General features: G+C 35.2%; 1 protein-coding gene across 3 annotated transcripts in view; it reads right to left on the bottom strand.

The window, feature by feature from the left end:
• The window catches only part of TRDN (triadin), a 377,062-nt gene that overhangs the window by 268,860 nt on the left and 89,763 nt on the right, over window positions 1-18,439 (bottom strand). For all 3 annotated transcript variants that reach the window (XM_032274890.1, XM_032274888.1, XM_032274889.1), the window contains exon 5: window positions 8,188-8,247. In XM_032274890.1, the coding sequence (XP_032130781.1) occupies window positions 8,188-8,247 (60 nt within the window). The remainder of the gene's footprint in view (window positions 1-8,187; window positions 8,248-18,439) is intronic.

The raw sequence follows: 18,439 nt of genomic DNA, 5'->3' as shown, positions 1-18,439 counted from the left end.
CATCTAGCCTCAATAAGGTAATATTAAGGCTAATATTAATATTAATACTAAAAACTAGACTTCTGTCGAGTTCCCACCTGGTTCCCTGAGGTCTAACCTCAGGTTAGCTTTCATGTCTTCCCTGTTAAGTTTCAGAGTCCAAAATTGAACCACAAGCCACTAATTCCTCTGAGATCCTTTCAGAAAACTGCAGTCAGACTTAGTCTGCAACTGAGGCTGCCAAATTCCAAACTGCATCTCTCCTTTAGGACTTCTCTGAAATATTTACTACACAGTGTTATAATTGTGTATTTACTTTTGCAAATCCATCATTAACTGAATCTTATTTATCACAGAATTTTTAGTGCCCAGCATGGTGTTTGGCACAAAGTAGGTGCCATAAATAAATTGATGTGAATTATCATGGTGGCTGCGGCCACTTTTTCCATTTATATTACCTGCCTGCCAGAATACACTGTATTCCTGCTGTCTAGCCCACTCTTAAGCTGATCATATGCTGTCTGTCTGGCATACCTTTCTGTTAAGTAAACTTCTTCCCCATTTCTGAGGTCACATTTTCACCCAACCACCAGACAATCCAGGTGGATGTAGCAGAAACCTACTCTTCTGCCTGCCTACCAGGCTCTCCTATTGTCTAGGAGACTTCTTGAAAACAGTCTACATATTTAGTTATATGTTTACCACTGGGTTCCTGATTGATTCTGTTCTACAAGTAAACTGACATGTTTAACAGTTAAATAGAAGCCCAAATGTTATCTAGTATCACCAATAAAATTCATAATTGCAAAAAAAAAAGGCAATATACAGTAAACAAACAAATACATGGGGGAAAAAGCTAGAGGAAAATTAGAAATACATTATAATTTTTCTCCAGATAATTGGATTGTGAAGTGGGATTCCTCTTTTTTTGCATTTTCCAAATTATTCATATTTATCTGTATTATTATAATTTTTGTGTTTTGGTGTGGGTGTTTTCAGATTACATATTATAGAAAGTTTCTTTTTTACTATTAAATTGTTTGTTGCCACTGACCAAATAAATCCAACTTAAATTGCAATGGTTTAATTAAAGCTAAATGTGTGCATATATGTGTGTATATACATACATATATATATATGTATATACACACACACGCACACACACACACACACACACACACACGCACACGCACACAGAAATGTCAAATGCAAAGTTGTCTATAGGAATCCAGTAGAGGTTAACAAAATAGAAGACTACTTCAATCACAAATTAAATCATTATTTCAATATTTATTGAGTGAGTTGGGTCCTTTGTTAGATATTGTGATGATTTTTAATTTGGTATAAGCACAGATTTAGAGCTGGTGAAAACCTGAGAGACTATGAGCCTGAATCCCTTTTCTCATGGGAAACAGAATCATAAAAGGAGTTACAAGTCTGACCTAGAACATACATGAAGACATAGTTGCCTACCTCAGTTAGTTAGATAGACATATACCCACAATTAAAATATGCTGTCAAAGTGCTTGGAAGAGCAAAAGCTGGGGTATAACAGCATGGAAAAAGTGCTTAAATGCCCCCAGTGAGGAACAGCAGTGTGGACTTCTTAAAGGAACTGACATTTCATCTGAGAGTCAAAGAAATAAGCAGGAGAGACTACACAGGAAGGGCCTGATGGCAAAGGAGAAGACAGCATACAGAAGGGCACAGTTACGAGGCAGTGATCATGTCTGCTTAGGGACTATTCAACAGCTCAGACTGCCTGCAGTACAGTGAACATCAGTGGGGTCTGGAGTGCTAAGGGTGGCAGGGAGGGGGATGTTGTATCCGTGGAAATTTTGGTAAGAACGTAGCAGAACAGGGAAGACATGATAAACTATGAAGCTGGAACGTTGTAGGGGTAGCAGTGATCATACGAGGAAGGTTTTATATGCCAGGTTAGAAAATGTCACTTTTATCTCTTAGCACCGGGGCACTAGTGAATGGATTTAAGGCCATAAGTGACTTGATTAGCAGGGACCTGATGGATTAATGCTGGGAAGTCAGTTAAGAAGTGACTGCCACAATTTAATTGAGAGATGATTGTGGAGATGATAGCAGTTGGAGAAGAGAGAAAGTAGACTAAATTATAGTAATGAAGGGCCAAGTAGGATTGAGCTCTAGTGTTGAAAGATACCAAGAGGTCTATATCAGGGACCAAGCTTTGGTGTTGAAAGAAAGCAAGAAGGTCCGGTGCAGTTGCTCACACCTGCAATCAGCACTTTGGGAGGCCGAGGCAGGTGGATCACGGTGTCAGGAGTTTGAGACCAGCCTGACCAACATGGTAAAACCCTGTCTCTACTGAAAATACAAAAATTAGCCGGGCATGGTGGCATGCGCCTGTAATCTCAGCTACTCAGGAGACTCAGGCAGGAGAATCGCTTGAACCTGGGTGGTGGAGGTTTCAGTGAGCCAGGATCAACCACTGCACTCCAGCCTGCGCGACAGAGTGAGATTCCGTCTCAAAAACAAGAAAGAAAGAAAGCGGGGGGGGAACCAAGAAGTCTATGGCAGGAACTAGAATTCAAAAGCCTTCATAGATGAGGTGGGTAAATTAAATGTACCCCAGTGGCGTTAAGAGAGAGTGGTGGAGACTGGTACACACAGAGTATAGGCCCTATTTAAAAGCACCGGTTGCTGGTTATCTAAAACACTGGCTGGCTAAAGGAAACCACTGTGGAGTATACTTGAACTCTAATCCGTGAGTTCAGTAGACAGTGATTCTAACACTGGCTACTCATTTGAATCATTAGGGCAGCTAGGCTTAAACACTGACCTTACTTCTCAAACATTAATGGCCTCAGGATGGAGTCTGCACATTGATACCTGTTTTTAAAAGCTATCCTGGTGATGTAAACTGCAGTCAGGATTGAGTACCATCCCTGGCAAAGACAGCTCCTAGATGTTTAGCATGAATAATTTGGGTGGCCGATGGCGTCAGTTATTAGGACAAAGAATACAGACAAATGAAGATATTTTCTGCAATAGATGTTAATATGGGCTTGAACACATTGGATGAAAGAAGTCTGTTAGTTACCTGTGTAAAGTCAGGTGGGAATTTTATAAGAAGGCTCAGAGCTTTTCATATTCTACAACCTCAGCCTTTTCAAATATCAAAATTAATTAACCACATGGGCTCCCAAATTAGTTGATGTCTAAAATGAAATGCTAAGGAATTATCCAATTAAGACAATACTCAGGAAATTCATGACATTCTTAAGATTTTATTTAGGAAATGTGCACACTAAAGATGCATTTTTAATGAGGAACTTATATCTTAAGGGAATAATGACACTACATTGGCCATACATAAACCATGTCCTATTGCCAATGTGACTAAGCTCTTCACATATAGTAAGAAAAGCAAAACTAAGAAAAAACAAAATTTTAAAACCAGCAAAAAACTAAAGAACTCATCTTGCTGCCTAAAGAAAAAGCAAAAATAATAGTTATTCTGACTTGCTCTGATCTCCCAAATAATGAAATTTTGAAATTTCAGAAATTTCCATACACCTGAGTTTCATAAGATAGTAATTTTACATCTTACTTTTGCTATGCTGATATCTGAAGATGTACAGAAGTCTTTGTGATAATGCTGCTCTTTTTCTACCATGAACTGTAAACTTGGTAATATTTGCCATTTTGTGGTTTCTATCTTTAAATACTTTTATCTTTCTATTGACAAACATGAAAAATTGCTCAACATCAGTAATCATCAGAGAAATGCAACTTACAACCACAATGAGATATCATCTTACACCATTCAGAACAGTTACTATTAAAAAGTCAAAAACAATAGATGTCATGGATGCATAGAAAAGGGAACACTTATACACTGTTAGTGGCAATGTAAATTTATTCAGCCTCTGTGGAAAACAGTATGCAGATAGCTCAAAGAACTAAAAATAAAACTACCGTTTGACCTAGCAATGCCAATATTAGGTATCTGCTCAAAGGGGAAAAAAATCGTTATGTAAAAAAGACACCAGCACTCATGTGTTCATCACAACACTATTCACAGTAGCAAAGTCATGAAACCAACCTGTGTCCATCAGTGGTTGACTGGGTAAAGAAAATATGGTATATATTCACCATGGAATACTATGCAGTCATAAAAAAGAATGGAATTATGTCTTCTGCAGCAAGATGGATAGAGCTGGAGGCCATTGGTCTAAGTGAACTAACTCAGAAATAGAAAATCAAATATTGCATGTTCTCACTTACAATGGGTAAACACGGACATAAAGATGGAAATAGCAGACAAGAGGGATCCCAAAAAAGACAGAGATTGAAATGGGGACTGAGGCTTGAGAAATTACCATTGGGTATTATGTTGAATATTTGAGTGATGGGTACACTAGAAGAGCTCAATCCCCATCATTATGCAACATACCCAAGTAAGAAACATGTACATATATCCCTTGAATCCAAAAGTTTCTTTAAAAACTTGTATTTTTGTATTTAATTACCAGTTCCTGTAAACTCTGACTGGCATGCATGCTTGTCAAGACTCCTTTCTAAATGCTGGATTCTAAGCCAGATAATTTAACTGAAGACCTTTCTAAAAGTAGGAAAAGATTATGGTAATATCCCCCTTTATGAAACTCACACACTGTGATCTTAGTTTACTTGTTAATTAGCATATCTGAGTATTTACCATGGGTAAAGGAAACATTCTTTAATCATCATGACTGAGAACTTTTATTTATGACGAATAACAACAGTCTCTCTAATTCTTTGCAGTTAGCCCATGTATAACCTTTTATTTAAAACATATGTAGACAGAGTTATTTATAATTACAAAGGCTACCCAGACTGTTGACTGCTAGAGAAGACTGGTTAACATTTCTTATCATTTAACATGTGGCTCTACATTTGACCGTGGGTATCCATTGTCGGATTTAGCTTCAAATATGAGCGTATTCTGCAAGATCATTTTGACCTATAAAAACTTTAATTTGAAACCATCACCCTGATACAGAATCAACATTCTTGAAGCTATCTTGTACTAGAGAACTCTGCTTGGTACTCACAACTACTCCATTGGGGTTAACTCATTCTACCTGTTCCCCAGGGGCCATTGATATGAGTCACAATTTAATGATATTTGGTAACCCCCAAAAGTGTTAAATTATGGTTGGAAGTTTATTCTAAGCAAATGTAATGTTCCACTATATTACTATATAAATTCAATACAAGGTCACAGAACATACAGTATTCTAATTATATTTATAAAATAAATTTCTTTTTTATGCAGAAAAAAATCCAACGTTAATTTAGTTCAAGGTAAATCTTAACTAACATGTCAGAGCGTGTGCCCTAAAACCATGGTAAGTATTCATTGCCTGGTTATCAGTTTAAAGACATATTCTTTAGCTCCATAAACTGCTGCATTCTTTCCTGATGAAAAATATCAAACAAAATAAACTGAGGGACCAAGTAGAAATAAAAGTTAGCTTGATATGATAAATTAAAATCACAATGTGGATGCCTATAAAAGAGAGCTAATTTTTTAAGCAAAGGAGTGATAATTGAAACAGATTATTTGATGCTATAAAGTCAATTAGCATATTAATATAAAACTGTTTTAGAAATACATATCCTCTGGGATTACATATTCTGTGGCTTTTTTTTTTTTTTTTTTTTTGAGACGGAGTTTCGATCTTGTTACCCAGGCTGGAGTGCAATGGCGCGATCTCGGCTCACCGCAACCTCTGCATCCTGGGTTCAGAAAATTCTCCTGCCTCAGCCTCCTGAGTAGCTAGGATTACAGGCACGCGCCACCACGCCCAGCTAATTTTTTGTATTTTTAGTAGAGACGGGGTTTCACCATGTTGGCCAGGATGGTCTCGATCTCTTGACCTCGTGATCCACCCGCCTCGGCCTCCCAAAGTGCTGGGATTATAGGCGTGAGCCACCGCGCCCGGCCTGTGGCTTTTCTTAAAAAACCCCACTTGATGGGTCAATTATATAGGTATAGACTCCCAAGGCTCTCCCAGTGAGTTCCACGATTCTAAAAACTTTTAGAATATCATATTGTCCCTTGAAGGAGAGAAAAAAAGAGAAATAGAATGTGATCTAGCTTCCACCATAACCAAAATCTTTTGTTTCCCCCCAAAACACACCAGCTTGAGCATAACGAATCTTTTTAGACTCAGATATTTATTGACTCATTTACAGTCATCACAGACTACTATTACCTTTCAAATACTCTATCTTTTCTTCTAAGGGTTCAAAATGTTTTGATAAAAATTTAAATTCCTAACTATCCATCACATACAATCATAACTGACATGGAGCATGGCATACAGAAAACATTATTTATCTACATACAAGATCGGTTATAAAACAAAACATTTCTTTTCACTGAACTATAAAGAGGAGGCATTAGGCTACCTCATTTACAGTTAGGAAACTAAGCAATAAAGTGAAATCTTTTGTTCATATTCCCACAAGAAATTTGTGGAAAAAAATAAGCTATCTCTGGTTTCCAGCGCAGTGTGGAAAAGCTGAAGCTCTACTTTCACTTTCTTGAGAAATAGTTACTTTTACAAAATACATTTGGTCTACTCAAGAAATATATTCAGGTTAATAATCTCCAGCTCAGTCTTTGAGAAATTTATTTTAAACTTCAGCCAAAGTCACTGTTTTAATTATGGAAGACTTGCTAGTTTAATAAACCCACTCTACAGCCCACTGCTCAAAGTCTTTGACATCAGAATTCTAATATAGCCAGGTCCAAAATGCAAATGGTGTCATCTGAGTTACTACCTCCATTCCAGCAGCACTGTTATTAAATTAATAGCACAGTCTGCAAGAAAAAAAAAAAATAGCAGAGACCCAAATGGTGTGGAACCAGTTGAGTTTCTTTTTAACCTTCAGCAGATAGAAGCACAGAGCCAGTTCAGTCATGGTTCACTTAGTCAATCCGCACTCAAGAGCTGTATCCAACCTCTATGACCAAAGGAATTAAGAACCACAAAAAGGGAAAGAGAACAGTAAGAAGACATTAGTTTCCTAAGTACAAATATAAATAGGTTTCAAGTGAGTGAGCTTCAATATTCTGATTGTTGAAGAATTGGCTGACCAATTTAGAATGAATTCAAACATTAGGATTAAAGACATAATATATCTGTAGAATGATTTGAGCCTTTCACAAAAAGGAAATACATGAAGTATAATTTAAAAACAATAGCAACAACATGGCATTGTAATAATATAAATTCATATGCTAATATAATTTAATTGAAACTTTCATTATTTGAAACTTTACTATCTGCAACTGTGGTACTTACTACAGATAATTTTGCATTAGCCAGTTTTTGACATAGTAAATACAGGATAAAATTCCATTTTTATCTCAGAAACAAATTATCTCATTTTCTGTCTGTATTATACAAATACAGTTATTATGAGATCCTTATTTTTACCTTGTATTTTTCAAAATCATGTGAAATTGAACATTGGAAAATCCTGTGCATGCTTAGAAGAATATATTTTCAAATGTCTTGGTTCCTATTACTTTCTTCAAAGTTTTGTGATTATCTCTTCACCCCATCTTAAAAGTTATGTTTTTAAGATGAGCAAGACATTGTTGGCCTCTTAATATGTTTCTGCTGCAAGATTGCAGTTACTGGATTCAGTTCAGTTGAAAGTGATATTAATCATCACGTTGTCACTGTCCAACTATCCCTTGAGGCTGTGCAAGACAGCTGTGGGATTTCTTATATGACCTCTGCCATGAGGTCATATAATGACTCTGCATTTGTACACCAGATTGTAAAGATATTTATTGCATGACAGAAGGAATTCAGGTAAAAAAAAAAAAAAATCAACTCTGACAAGTTACAGTAACTTCTTAAAAGAAAAAAAAAAGTATTTCTTCAGTAAGTCAATATATATTTGAGCTATTCCCTTAGTAAGTAGAAACCAGTTGTAAATAATTTAAAAATTGTCACACATTTTAGAGTTACTTTGATTCTAATTATTAAATGTCACTTAAATGTTTATAACTGAAATTAACTGAGGAGTAAATGTATTATTTAAACAATACCAAAAATGTTACAAAACGCACTAAACAGGAAAATTTTTCTTTCTTCCATATGAATACACAAAAATGATACCTCCAAATGATCTAAATGAAGAATAAACATACAATTAAATGTTTACCTTTAGTTTGTATTTTCCTTTCAGGTTTCTCCTGTTTTTCAGTCTTATCTTTGTGTATTTCTAAAAGAAAATGAAATTTATAATTTTAAAACTTTGAAAAGGTTTAAAATTTAAGCCATAGCCATGACCTAAACATTATAACCCTACCACAAAGTTTAAATTATTATACAGGCTCTAACAAGTTTATTGGAGTTGAAAAGAAAAGAGTCTTCGAAACATATTGCTAAGCAAATCACTTATTTATAGAAATAAGGGAAAAATTAGAGTTATCTTAAAATTAGAGTTATTTGGAAAAGCTTAAACATTTAATAGAGCTATGTTGTCATCATTTTCAGTGCTAAAATTGGTCACAAACTATAATTATGTTTTATTTCATTTACTCTCAATACAAATTAAGAATCCTTAATAAGAATGTCATTTAGATTTAGGAAGATTTAGGCTTTACATATTAAATTAAGAATTTGTGAAATGAACTGTAACGACAATCTAATAGGAAATACATCTCAGAAGTATTGACTCTAAGCTATGTTTATAATCAGCATTTGGCATTACATTTAACCAATAATTACTGCAAGCAGATATGACACATTTCATTGAATAAGTTAGTTGTACAGTTTTTCTAAATATCAGGTTTTATCAAATATATTCAATTTGCTGCTAGCTTCAGTATACATATATTGCCAAGGCTAGGAAAATTGAGTTAATTCTGAATTTTCGGTTAATGTGGATAGAAGTAAATTTGAGATTAGAGTTTACAAATATGATTACTACCTTTGAAAAGTGACTTAATCTTAAATATCATGGTTTTTCTTAGAAAAATGCTAACGAGGTTTACTTATTTATTTATCACAACTTTATTCCACAGATGGTCTGAGATGATGCTAATTACTGTACACATTTTAAATTCTCCATTTGTAAATTTACATTTGCATTTTTGTAATTACATTTGCAATTTTTCCAAAAGTCTACTAAATTGAGATCAACCATAAAAACACCCTAAATATCTTCAGAAAAGACAGCCACTGGCTTTCATTCACCTGTTAAGAAAGTAACCACTATTGTAAAGATTTTCTTTCTAATTTTCCTTATTAGTTAGTCATCTTAATATTTACAGGGTCACTAATCTACTTTTATCTCATCCCTGACTTTGAATATGGTGATGGAGATATGAACAGGTAAGGCACACTTTTTTTTTTTTTTTGAGACGGAGTCTCATTTTGTCACTTAGGCTGGAGGGCAGTGGAACAATCTTGGCTCACTGCAACCTCCACCTCCCAGGTTCAAGTAATTCGTCTGCCTCAGCCTCCCGAGTAGCTGTGATTACAGGCACACAGCACCATACCCGGCTAATTTTTGTATTTTTAATAGAGACGGGGTTTCACCATGTTGGCCAGGCTGGTCTCGAACTCCTGACCTCAGGTGATTCACTTGCCTCAGCTTCCCAGACTGCTGGGATTACAGGCATGAGCCACCATGCCCAGCCTAGTACTCATTCTTATCTCTAAAAAAAATCTCCAAAATGTAAGGAAATATCTTCAAATAATACAGAAAATGTCCATCTTCCTGTCTCTCTCACCATTTTATTTCTTCCCTAGTCTCCAAATTTTACTCTACAGCAGGATTTCTTACCTTAGCACTACTGACTTTGAATTGGGTGAAGCATTATTTGGGGAAGGGCTATGCTGTGCATTTTAGGACATTCAGCAGCATTCCTAGCCTCTACCTACTAGATGCCAGTAGCCTGGTATCCACCCCCCAATCTTGACAATGAAGCATGTCTGCAGACTTTGCCAAATGTACCCTGTAGGGCAAAATGAATCCTGATTTTGAGACCCACTGCTCTAAACCTACATAATAACCAGTGTAATCACTATCACTGTCTAGACCTATACTATCCAATGCAGTGGCCACTATATGTGTGTGCATATTAAGGACATGATATATGGTTAGTCCAAATTGAGATGTGCTGTTAAGTGTAAAGTATACACTAGATTATGAAGACTTAGAATAAAACATTTTGAAATGATATTTTGGTCATATTAGTTGTGATGGTTTTATTAATGGGTCAGTTTGGCTAGGCTATTATCCTGTTATTTCGTTGAACACTAATCTAGAGTTCCTTGCAGGTATTTTGAGGATGTAATTAAAATCACTAATTAGTTGATTTTAAGTAAGATGATTTTGTAGCTTTTGTATAATTTGGATGGGCTTCTCTGACTTCATTAGGAAGTCTTAAAAATAGGTCTGAGATTTCCCGGGGCAAAAGAAGGAATTATGCCTGTGAATGACAACTTCAGTTGACAACTTCTAGGCTCAATCCTCCCTTATTGACTGCCTGTCTTATGGGTTCAAAAACGCTTAGCCAGTTCCGACAATCACATCAGCCAATTCCTTGTAATAAATTTTTTAAAGTATAAATGTATATCCATAATCTTCTACTGGTTGTACTTCCCTGTTTAATCCCTGGCTGATACATTAAATTAAATAAGATATATTATTAAAATTAATTTTATATTTTTCTTTATAGTATTTTAAATGTGGCTACTAGAAAATTTTAAATTACATATGTGGCTCCTATTGTATTACTACTAGACAGGTCTAATGCAGGTCTAATCCCAGGGGGAGCAAAAGACCTTTGTAAAACTTTAGGTCATCCACAGAGATAAACTGTTTTCAAATGAACTGAAAAAACAAACTTGATATTCTCTCCTGTCAATACTGTTTTGCTTGCTCCCTCCTCTCCAAACCAACACATGCTGTGAAGAAGATTGGTGCTTTAATTCAGGTCCATAAAGCAAGTAAAATATCAAAGATTTAGAATGTTTTTTGGCTATGCTAAGAAAGTTGCCTTTAAGAGATTATTCTTTACTCCTAGTAGGTATAACTGGAATACAGAGATGGAATGACATTTTTAAAATTAAAAAATTGCACAGAATGTTACATTCACCACGTTATTAGGAGGACTTAAAATCGCCATTTAGAATAATATTTTTTTAGAGGTAGGGGTGTATGCATATGCGTGTGTATATACATGTGTGTCTTCCACAGACACCTGCTGACCATTAAAAACTGTAAAGAAGGGATTCTGGAACTCACACAGTAGAATAAGAGGTGAGTTAGACTCTTCCGCTGAAGGTCATCTACCCTGAAAAATCCTGTCATAGCCTCCTAGTCTAACTTAGATTTTGGAGAAAAGACTTTGGACAGAGTGGTGATGGTTTTGGGAACTAGACAGACAGTCCTTGTTGGTCATAGCAGGGTTTCCTGCAAGGTAGGTGAAAGTTTGCACATCAGAGAAGAGATGAAAGAAGCACTAGTAGGAGCTACCTTGCTCCTCTTAGCTCTTGTGTACTTAGCCACATCCTGACAAAGAGAATGAGTAGTAGCAAGAATGGAAATGAGCAAGGAAGCATCCTCAACAACAAAAAAAATAAAGACAAATCTCAGACAGACTAGAGTCAAGACCACCACTCAGGAGAAGGGAAAGGCGGGGGCAAATATATTATCTCTCTTTCCCAAATACATAAAAGGGAGGTAACTCTAAAGTGAAAGGTAAATACTTTCATGTTGGATATACATCAGAATAAGTTTTACTTAAGCAAAAATAAATAAAGGAAAATTAGACTGAAAAAAACGGCACTTTATTTCAAAGCAGTTATTTTTCACTCTGTGGTAAGTAGGGTAGATGCAACCCAGTTCTGCAACTTAGCTCAGTGTCACAGCTAAAGCCTCAATTTTTTATTTTCCTGATTCTGCACTTCAGCCTTATACCAAACTAAGACAACCTCACTGCTCTGGGCAGATGCAGGCAGTATTCTTGTAAGCAGAGATCGTTCATTTTTAAAAAGATACACACACAGTAAAGTCTATACAGCTCACAACAAAGTATGCGAACTTACATAGGCAGTTTTTGTTTTACAGGTAGATTCTCAAGCTGAAATATTAATATTTCTACAGAGGCAAACATAGACAAACACAGCTGAACTAGTAAAGACATACACACACCTACACTTCTTTGCTCAAGAAGACAAAAAAAGTATTTCTGATGTTTCAGACTTAAGGGGAAATTAAATGTTTTTCTGCATGTTTTATTGCAACATTGCATTTTTCTTGGGGACTGGATTCCATCACTGGTGTCACGGACTGTGGATATCAGATGTCAGAAGAATCCAGTAAAGCCTCCCTATAGTGTGGCAGTTCTGTCTCCTTACACTTTAGCCAGGAAATGATGATCACTCAAGCTCCCATCCAATTGAGTAACATGTTACCAATTTAGAATTTGGAAAGATATTTTTCTCACAGGCAGGCAATACCGGATTTGTTACCTTCATTTTCTCTTTCCAGCTAAGGCTATACTTGTATAAATTGGAAAATCAAATTTAAAAGATTCAAGTCATTAAAAGTGGAACTTTATTGTCCAACAATCTTCAAAAAAAATTGTTTTGTATGTGATTTTAATACTAGCTTCTACTTATTTAATAATTTGCAAAAATAGGTGAATGTCTCCACTTAATATAACATGAAATAATGTATAATAGCATAAAATTGTACTTAAACATCATGACAGTTTTTGAGGACCAGTTCATTTAAACCTGAACCAAACTTGGATAGAGAGACTTAAGAAAAAAGGCAAGGAAGTCAGTATTCACCTCCACATATATGTCCTTTGCAATTAAGTGGATGTACAATGTCTCTGAAAAGGTGTTCAGTCTCAGCACCAGATGCTAGTTCGAATCATAAAGTATATTTGTAACCAGTAAATCTTAAAAATTGTTTTGTGTCTTAGGCAACATAGAGGTCAGACTATCTTAATCCAGGTGTGAGTCTGCCCATAAATACTTAAAGGTATGAGTTTTGACTTGAACTTTGAGGAGAGGAGAAGGGGAAAAAAACATGGAAAAAAAGTTACAATTATCTTTTTTTTTAATTTATTTTATTGCATTTTAGGTTTTGGGGTACATGTGAAGAGTGTGCAAGATTGTTGCATAGCTACACACATGGCAGTGTGATTTGCTGCCTTCCTCCCCATCACCTGTATCTGGCATTTCTCCCCATGTTATTTCTCCCCAACTCCGCACCCCCCACTGACCCCCCCGTATTTCCCCCCAACAGACCCCAGTGTGTAGTGCTCCCCTCCCTGTGTCCATGTGTTCTCATTGTTCAACACCTGCCTATGAGTGAGAACATGCGGTGTTTGATCTTCTGCTCTTGTGTCTTAATGTGTTAGGTGGCAATGAAGGAAATCCATTTGTTCTACTGAGTCACTGGTAGCCTTAGGCCTATTAAGAGTTAGTGCTCCACTAATGTTTCTGGTGTCAGTAATGGTTTCAAGAGCACTGAAGGATTTAAGAGAAGGGCAAATTAATTTCAAAGACTGTAGAAAGTATATTTCTACTTCTTTTATTACTCCTGACTTTCCCCTAACATTTTTCTGGCTGCTGGTAGGGAGGTATAAGTGATGATAAGTGCAGGAAAAAGAAGATATTGCCTCTTAGATTCTATCGCTATTCATCTTTCACTCTAAAACTAAAAGCTTTGAAATCCATAGAAAACGTTATCATACTAGGCTTTAAATGCATTTACAACTTTCTTTCCTCAAGGAACTCAAAGAATTTAAACTCTGACTTTCATGCTTTATCAGTCAATGGCAAAAACAATGAAATATATCCTCTTCACACAGACTGTTTTTCCAAAGTACAAAGCCAAACAAAGGAGGAGTTATAGGTAATTTATTATGGTGCTGAGAATAAATAAAAACTAGTCATATTTTTAAATTATTCTTTATTTCAGGATTGCAATAATCTGTAAATAATTATTTTAGTAATCATATGAAAGACGTTACACATCTATAGTAAACTAATACAATTAAAATGTCATGCATTTTGATAGGAAAATGTAGACATAGAAAAAACTATTGAAAGATCTATACAAAAATATTTGCATCTCTGACATCCATTAAAATACAGTTTAATGTTGAAGATAATTAGCACTGGAGTCAATCTGCTTGACTGGAATCTGATTTCCATACTTACTAGATGTGTGAACTTCATTTCCTCATCCATAAAATAAGATTAACAGTAGTATCTACCAGATAGGATTATATGAGGATTAAAATAGGCTTAACATACTTTATGTAAAATGTAAAACATTTAGAGCATCACTTTGTGTCAAGTAAGCATCATGTGAATGCCAGCTATTATTCTTACTCGTCTCTCTTTGTCACTAAATAACCAAATTTTATGAGAGCAAGAATTATGTCTGTTTTATTCCACATTAAATTTTCAATGCCTGGAATATACTAGCCACTTGAGAAATACATACTACTTGAAAAAATATTTAATCACGATTATGAGTTATCAATTCTTGCATATTTTAGAAGGTGGTGATGGATCATATTTTACTTGTTTTTTATAATACAACTCTGAAACTTCTATTTAACTACCAAATGATATAGCTGAAAATTTGAAAAAATATTTCATTTATAAATATTTTAAATTTTTCTTAGAAATACAGGAGAAAGTTGTAAGATTTTACTACTTATGGAAATAAAATATGTCAAAGGTATTATACATTGCAATAGTTGTCCAAGTGTGGTGTCTCACACCTGTAATCCCAGCACTTGGGAAGGCTGAGGTGGGTGGATTGCTTGAATCCAGGAATTCAACACCAGCTGGGGCAACATGGTGAAACCCCATCTTTACAAAAATAAATAAATAAATAAATAATAAAATAAATATTAGCTGGGTGCGGTGGTGCACACCTGTAATCTGGCTTCTTGGGAGACAGAGACAGGAGGATCCCTTCAACCCAGGAGGTCGAGGCTGCCGTGAGCCATGATGGTGACAACTGAATTTCAGCATGGGAAACAGAGCAAGACCCTATCTCAAAATAAATAGATAAATAAAAAGAGAAAACAGAAAAACAACTGCAACAATTGTTTGATAGCATTTTATATTGCAGAAATGTTTTTCATACTGTTTTTTCTGGAACACTGAAAAGCTAAATTACAATTAAATTAAGGACATTAAGCATGTTTTTAATATATTGCTTTATTTCAAAACTTATTTATAGATGTTCATGCAAAAACTAGATAAACTTAAGCGAACATATTTTTATAAAATGTCAATAAAATGTTATAACTATTTCAAAAAAAAATTGGGAGAGAGATCTAAATATGGAAAATACTACTTAATCAAGCTTAATCAAGGAAGGGACCCAAAATGTTTATTCCGTTTGTTCCTCAGGTTTGGTATTATTACATTTCTCCAGGATTTCTTATTAATAATTAGGGTATTTCAGTAATAATCTACATTGTCTTTTGTCTTATAACACTTGCCTCTATATTTATGGTATTCTATATGCAGAAATTATGAAATTTAGCCATTTACTAAATATATTTATGCTGGACATTTGAGAGGATAAGGATAGATTTTAATGCTCCCCTTGGTAGTCTGACTTAGAGCTTTCAAGTATAATGGAGAATTTTCTTGTTCTAGTGATGTGTGTTGAATGTCCCGTAGGAACATACAATTACTCAAAGGGTGGAATCTCTAAAGTTTCATCAAATTACAAGTGAACATTCACTTCATTGGTTTTTCTTCTTCCTCTTTAGGCTGTTAAGTTCTGTCGAAATGTTTACATGAGGTCTATGTCTACCACGGTGTTGATGGTAATCATCAGGCAAATATATTTTCCCCAGACTCTCTGAGCTCAACTTCGATATGCAACTTGGGAAGAGAGGCCATGGGTACTCAAAATGAGAACGCTGGTAGTAGCAACAACCACTCAAGAGTAGTGAGTATAGGTTGTGTCGGTGATTCCTATGAATGAACTGATTCTGTAGTGATGTATTTCTAAATTATTTTGTTATATTACATGCGTTTTGCTTATGATTTTATCTGCTTACAATTATACCAAAGCTTGCTGTTGAGTAGATAGTTTGTAGATAGTTTATAATTTTGTCTAAGACTTACACGGTCAGTTGAAAACATACAGTTTTTCTCGGTTAATATGGCACACTGTTAATAAATTCAAAATGTTATCAATTGAAGATTTTCAAATGACAGACTCAAGAAGTTAAAAAGATAATCTCTGTCACTAAGGCAATCATCCTGAGTCTTTTAAGATGACAATTCTGTTTATTAACTTATAGGGTTGTGAATTTCCAAGAATGCCTCTTACTGTGTTTTCTGTAAGTATTTCACAAGCACCAGATAAAATAAAATGCCTTCTTACATTATTTCCCACTTTAATATTAAAAAATAGAATTATTTGTTCACTCAAACCTATAATCTTTATTTGTAAGAATCTGCCAATTGTTATTAGGGCAGAAAAGATTAATTGTAACAGAACAGCAAGCAAATCTTGTTATCTATTTAGTGGTTAATTAAATATGCCAAACACAACTTTTTTACTGAATTATCAATATTTTAGATAAATATACCAGATTATCTGTAGGTGTCTATGTAATCTTTGATTTTCTGATACTTTTTATGTTCGATTGGTAAACAAACATTTCTGGGGAAAGTGTACTACTCACCATTAATGAATAATATAAAAAGGAATATTCTCTTCCCCTTGAAGCACGCAGTGTGTGTATGATTAAGTAAGCAACCACTCCAGATATAGTGACAGGAAGATATTAAGAACGTTTCTTTCAGAGATGTTGAAGCCCATAAACGTAAATTATTTTGAATCTTTATTTTATTGTGTTTGACTGCTTGGTATGATAAGCTGAACATTTTTAAGAAAAAATAATAATTTCAACAGTGTATGCTAATGATCCTTATACATTTTCCAAATAAATATACTAAGATGATATGTACTTAATCTCATTTTTGACTTTCAATCTGTTATCTCTGGCTAATCCATTTTTCTCTTCGAATTGTATTTTCTCCATCTATAAATGAGATATCATTTTCCATATGTACATAAACCAGACAGAGGTAGAAATGATTGCAAAGAGTACCTTTAATAGGATAATCACTGATGAAGTTTGCAGATTTGGAGATTTGGGTAAGATTTTGATTTTGGCTGTGTTAGCATGTTTCATATTTGATAGTATGCTAGACAAGATCAATGTGTCTGTACATCAGAATTATCTGGGGAGATTTTAAAACACATTTGGAGAGATTTTAAAACAACATTTTAGCTCAATGTTGAGCTACAACTCAAATGTTATCAATTTGTCTCTCATGGCATGGAAATTTTTTTTTTTTTTTTTTTTTTTTTGAGACGGAGTTTCACTCATGTTACCCAGGCTGGAGTGCAATGGCGCGATCTCGGCTCACCGCAACCTCCGCCTCCTGGGTTCAGGCAATTCTCCTGCCTCAGCCTCCTGAGTAGCTGGGATTACAGGCACGCACCACCATGCCCAGCTAATTTTTTGTATTTTTAGTAGAGACGGGGTTTCACCATGTTGACCAGGATGGTCTCGATCTCTTGACCTCGTGATCCACCCGCCTCGGCCTCCCAAAGTGCTGGGATTACAGGCTTGAGCCACCGCGCCCGGCCTGGCATGGAAATTTTTAGAGATCTACATTTAAATAAATTCTCAGGTAATTTCAGAACCACAGTCCAAAGGGAAACTACTGTCTTGATCAATGTTTCTCAAATTTTAATCGTAAATTATTCACTGGGGATATTAAACGGCAGATTTTGATTCATTAGGTCTAGATAGAGCCTGGATTCTGCATTTCTAAATAGGTCCCAGCTGATGCTAACATTGCTGGTCCATGGGCTATGCTTTGAATTTCAAAGCTCTAGTCCAGATGAAACTCTTGATAAAATTATCACTGTATAGCATCACAATTTTAATCATAGAAACATAAAATATTATACTTGAAAAAGACTTGGATATCAGTAAATCCAGCAGTTTTGTTTTACAGGTGTGAGAACTGAGGGCCACTGAAATTAAGTGACTTAACCATAGCCGGTTAACAGCGGAAAGGGAAACAACACAAAATACCTCCTTGTTGGATTCATTCAAGCTTATCTCAGTCATGTCTAAAATTTTGATATGTTCAGATGATGAGCATCAACCATCAATAGTTTTTCCAATGCCTTAGGTCAATGCCACAGTGATATATATTAACTTAGTTTGCATCCCATCACTCATATTTCAGGATTTTCTTAACCGTGGATTTATGCACACCAGTCACTGTGTGTAAATAAATTCTGTATTTATTCACTTATCCTCGACTGTCTCCCTCACTGGCCTCACAATGCATAAAATTCCCTGTTTTTAGAATTA

The sequence above is a fragment of the Sapajus apella genome, unplaced genomic scaffold, assembly GCF_009761245.1.
Source record: "Sapajus apella isolate SASKATOON/1434 unplaced genomic scaffold, GSC_monkey_1.0 scaffold6, whole genome shotgun sequence".
Lineage (NCBI taxonomy): Eukaryota > Metazoa > Chordata > Mammalia > Primates > Cebidae > Sapajus > Sapajus apella.
The sequence above is the reverse complement of the archived record's forward strand: the minus strand, read 5'-3'. Positions and strand labels throughout refer to the sequence as shown.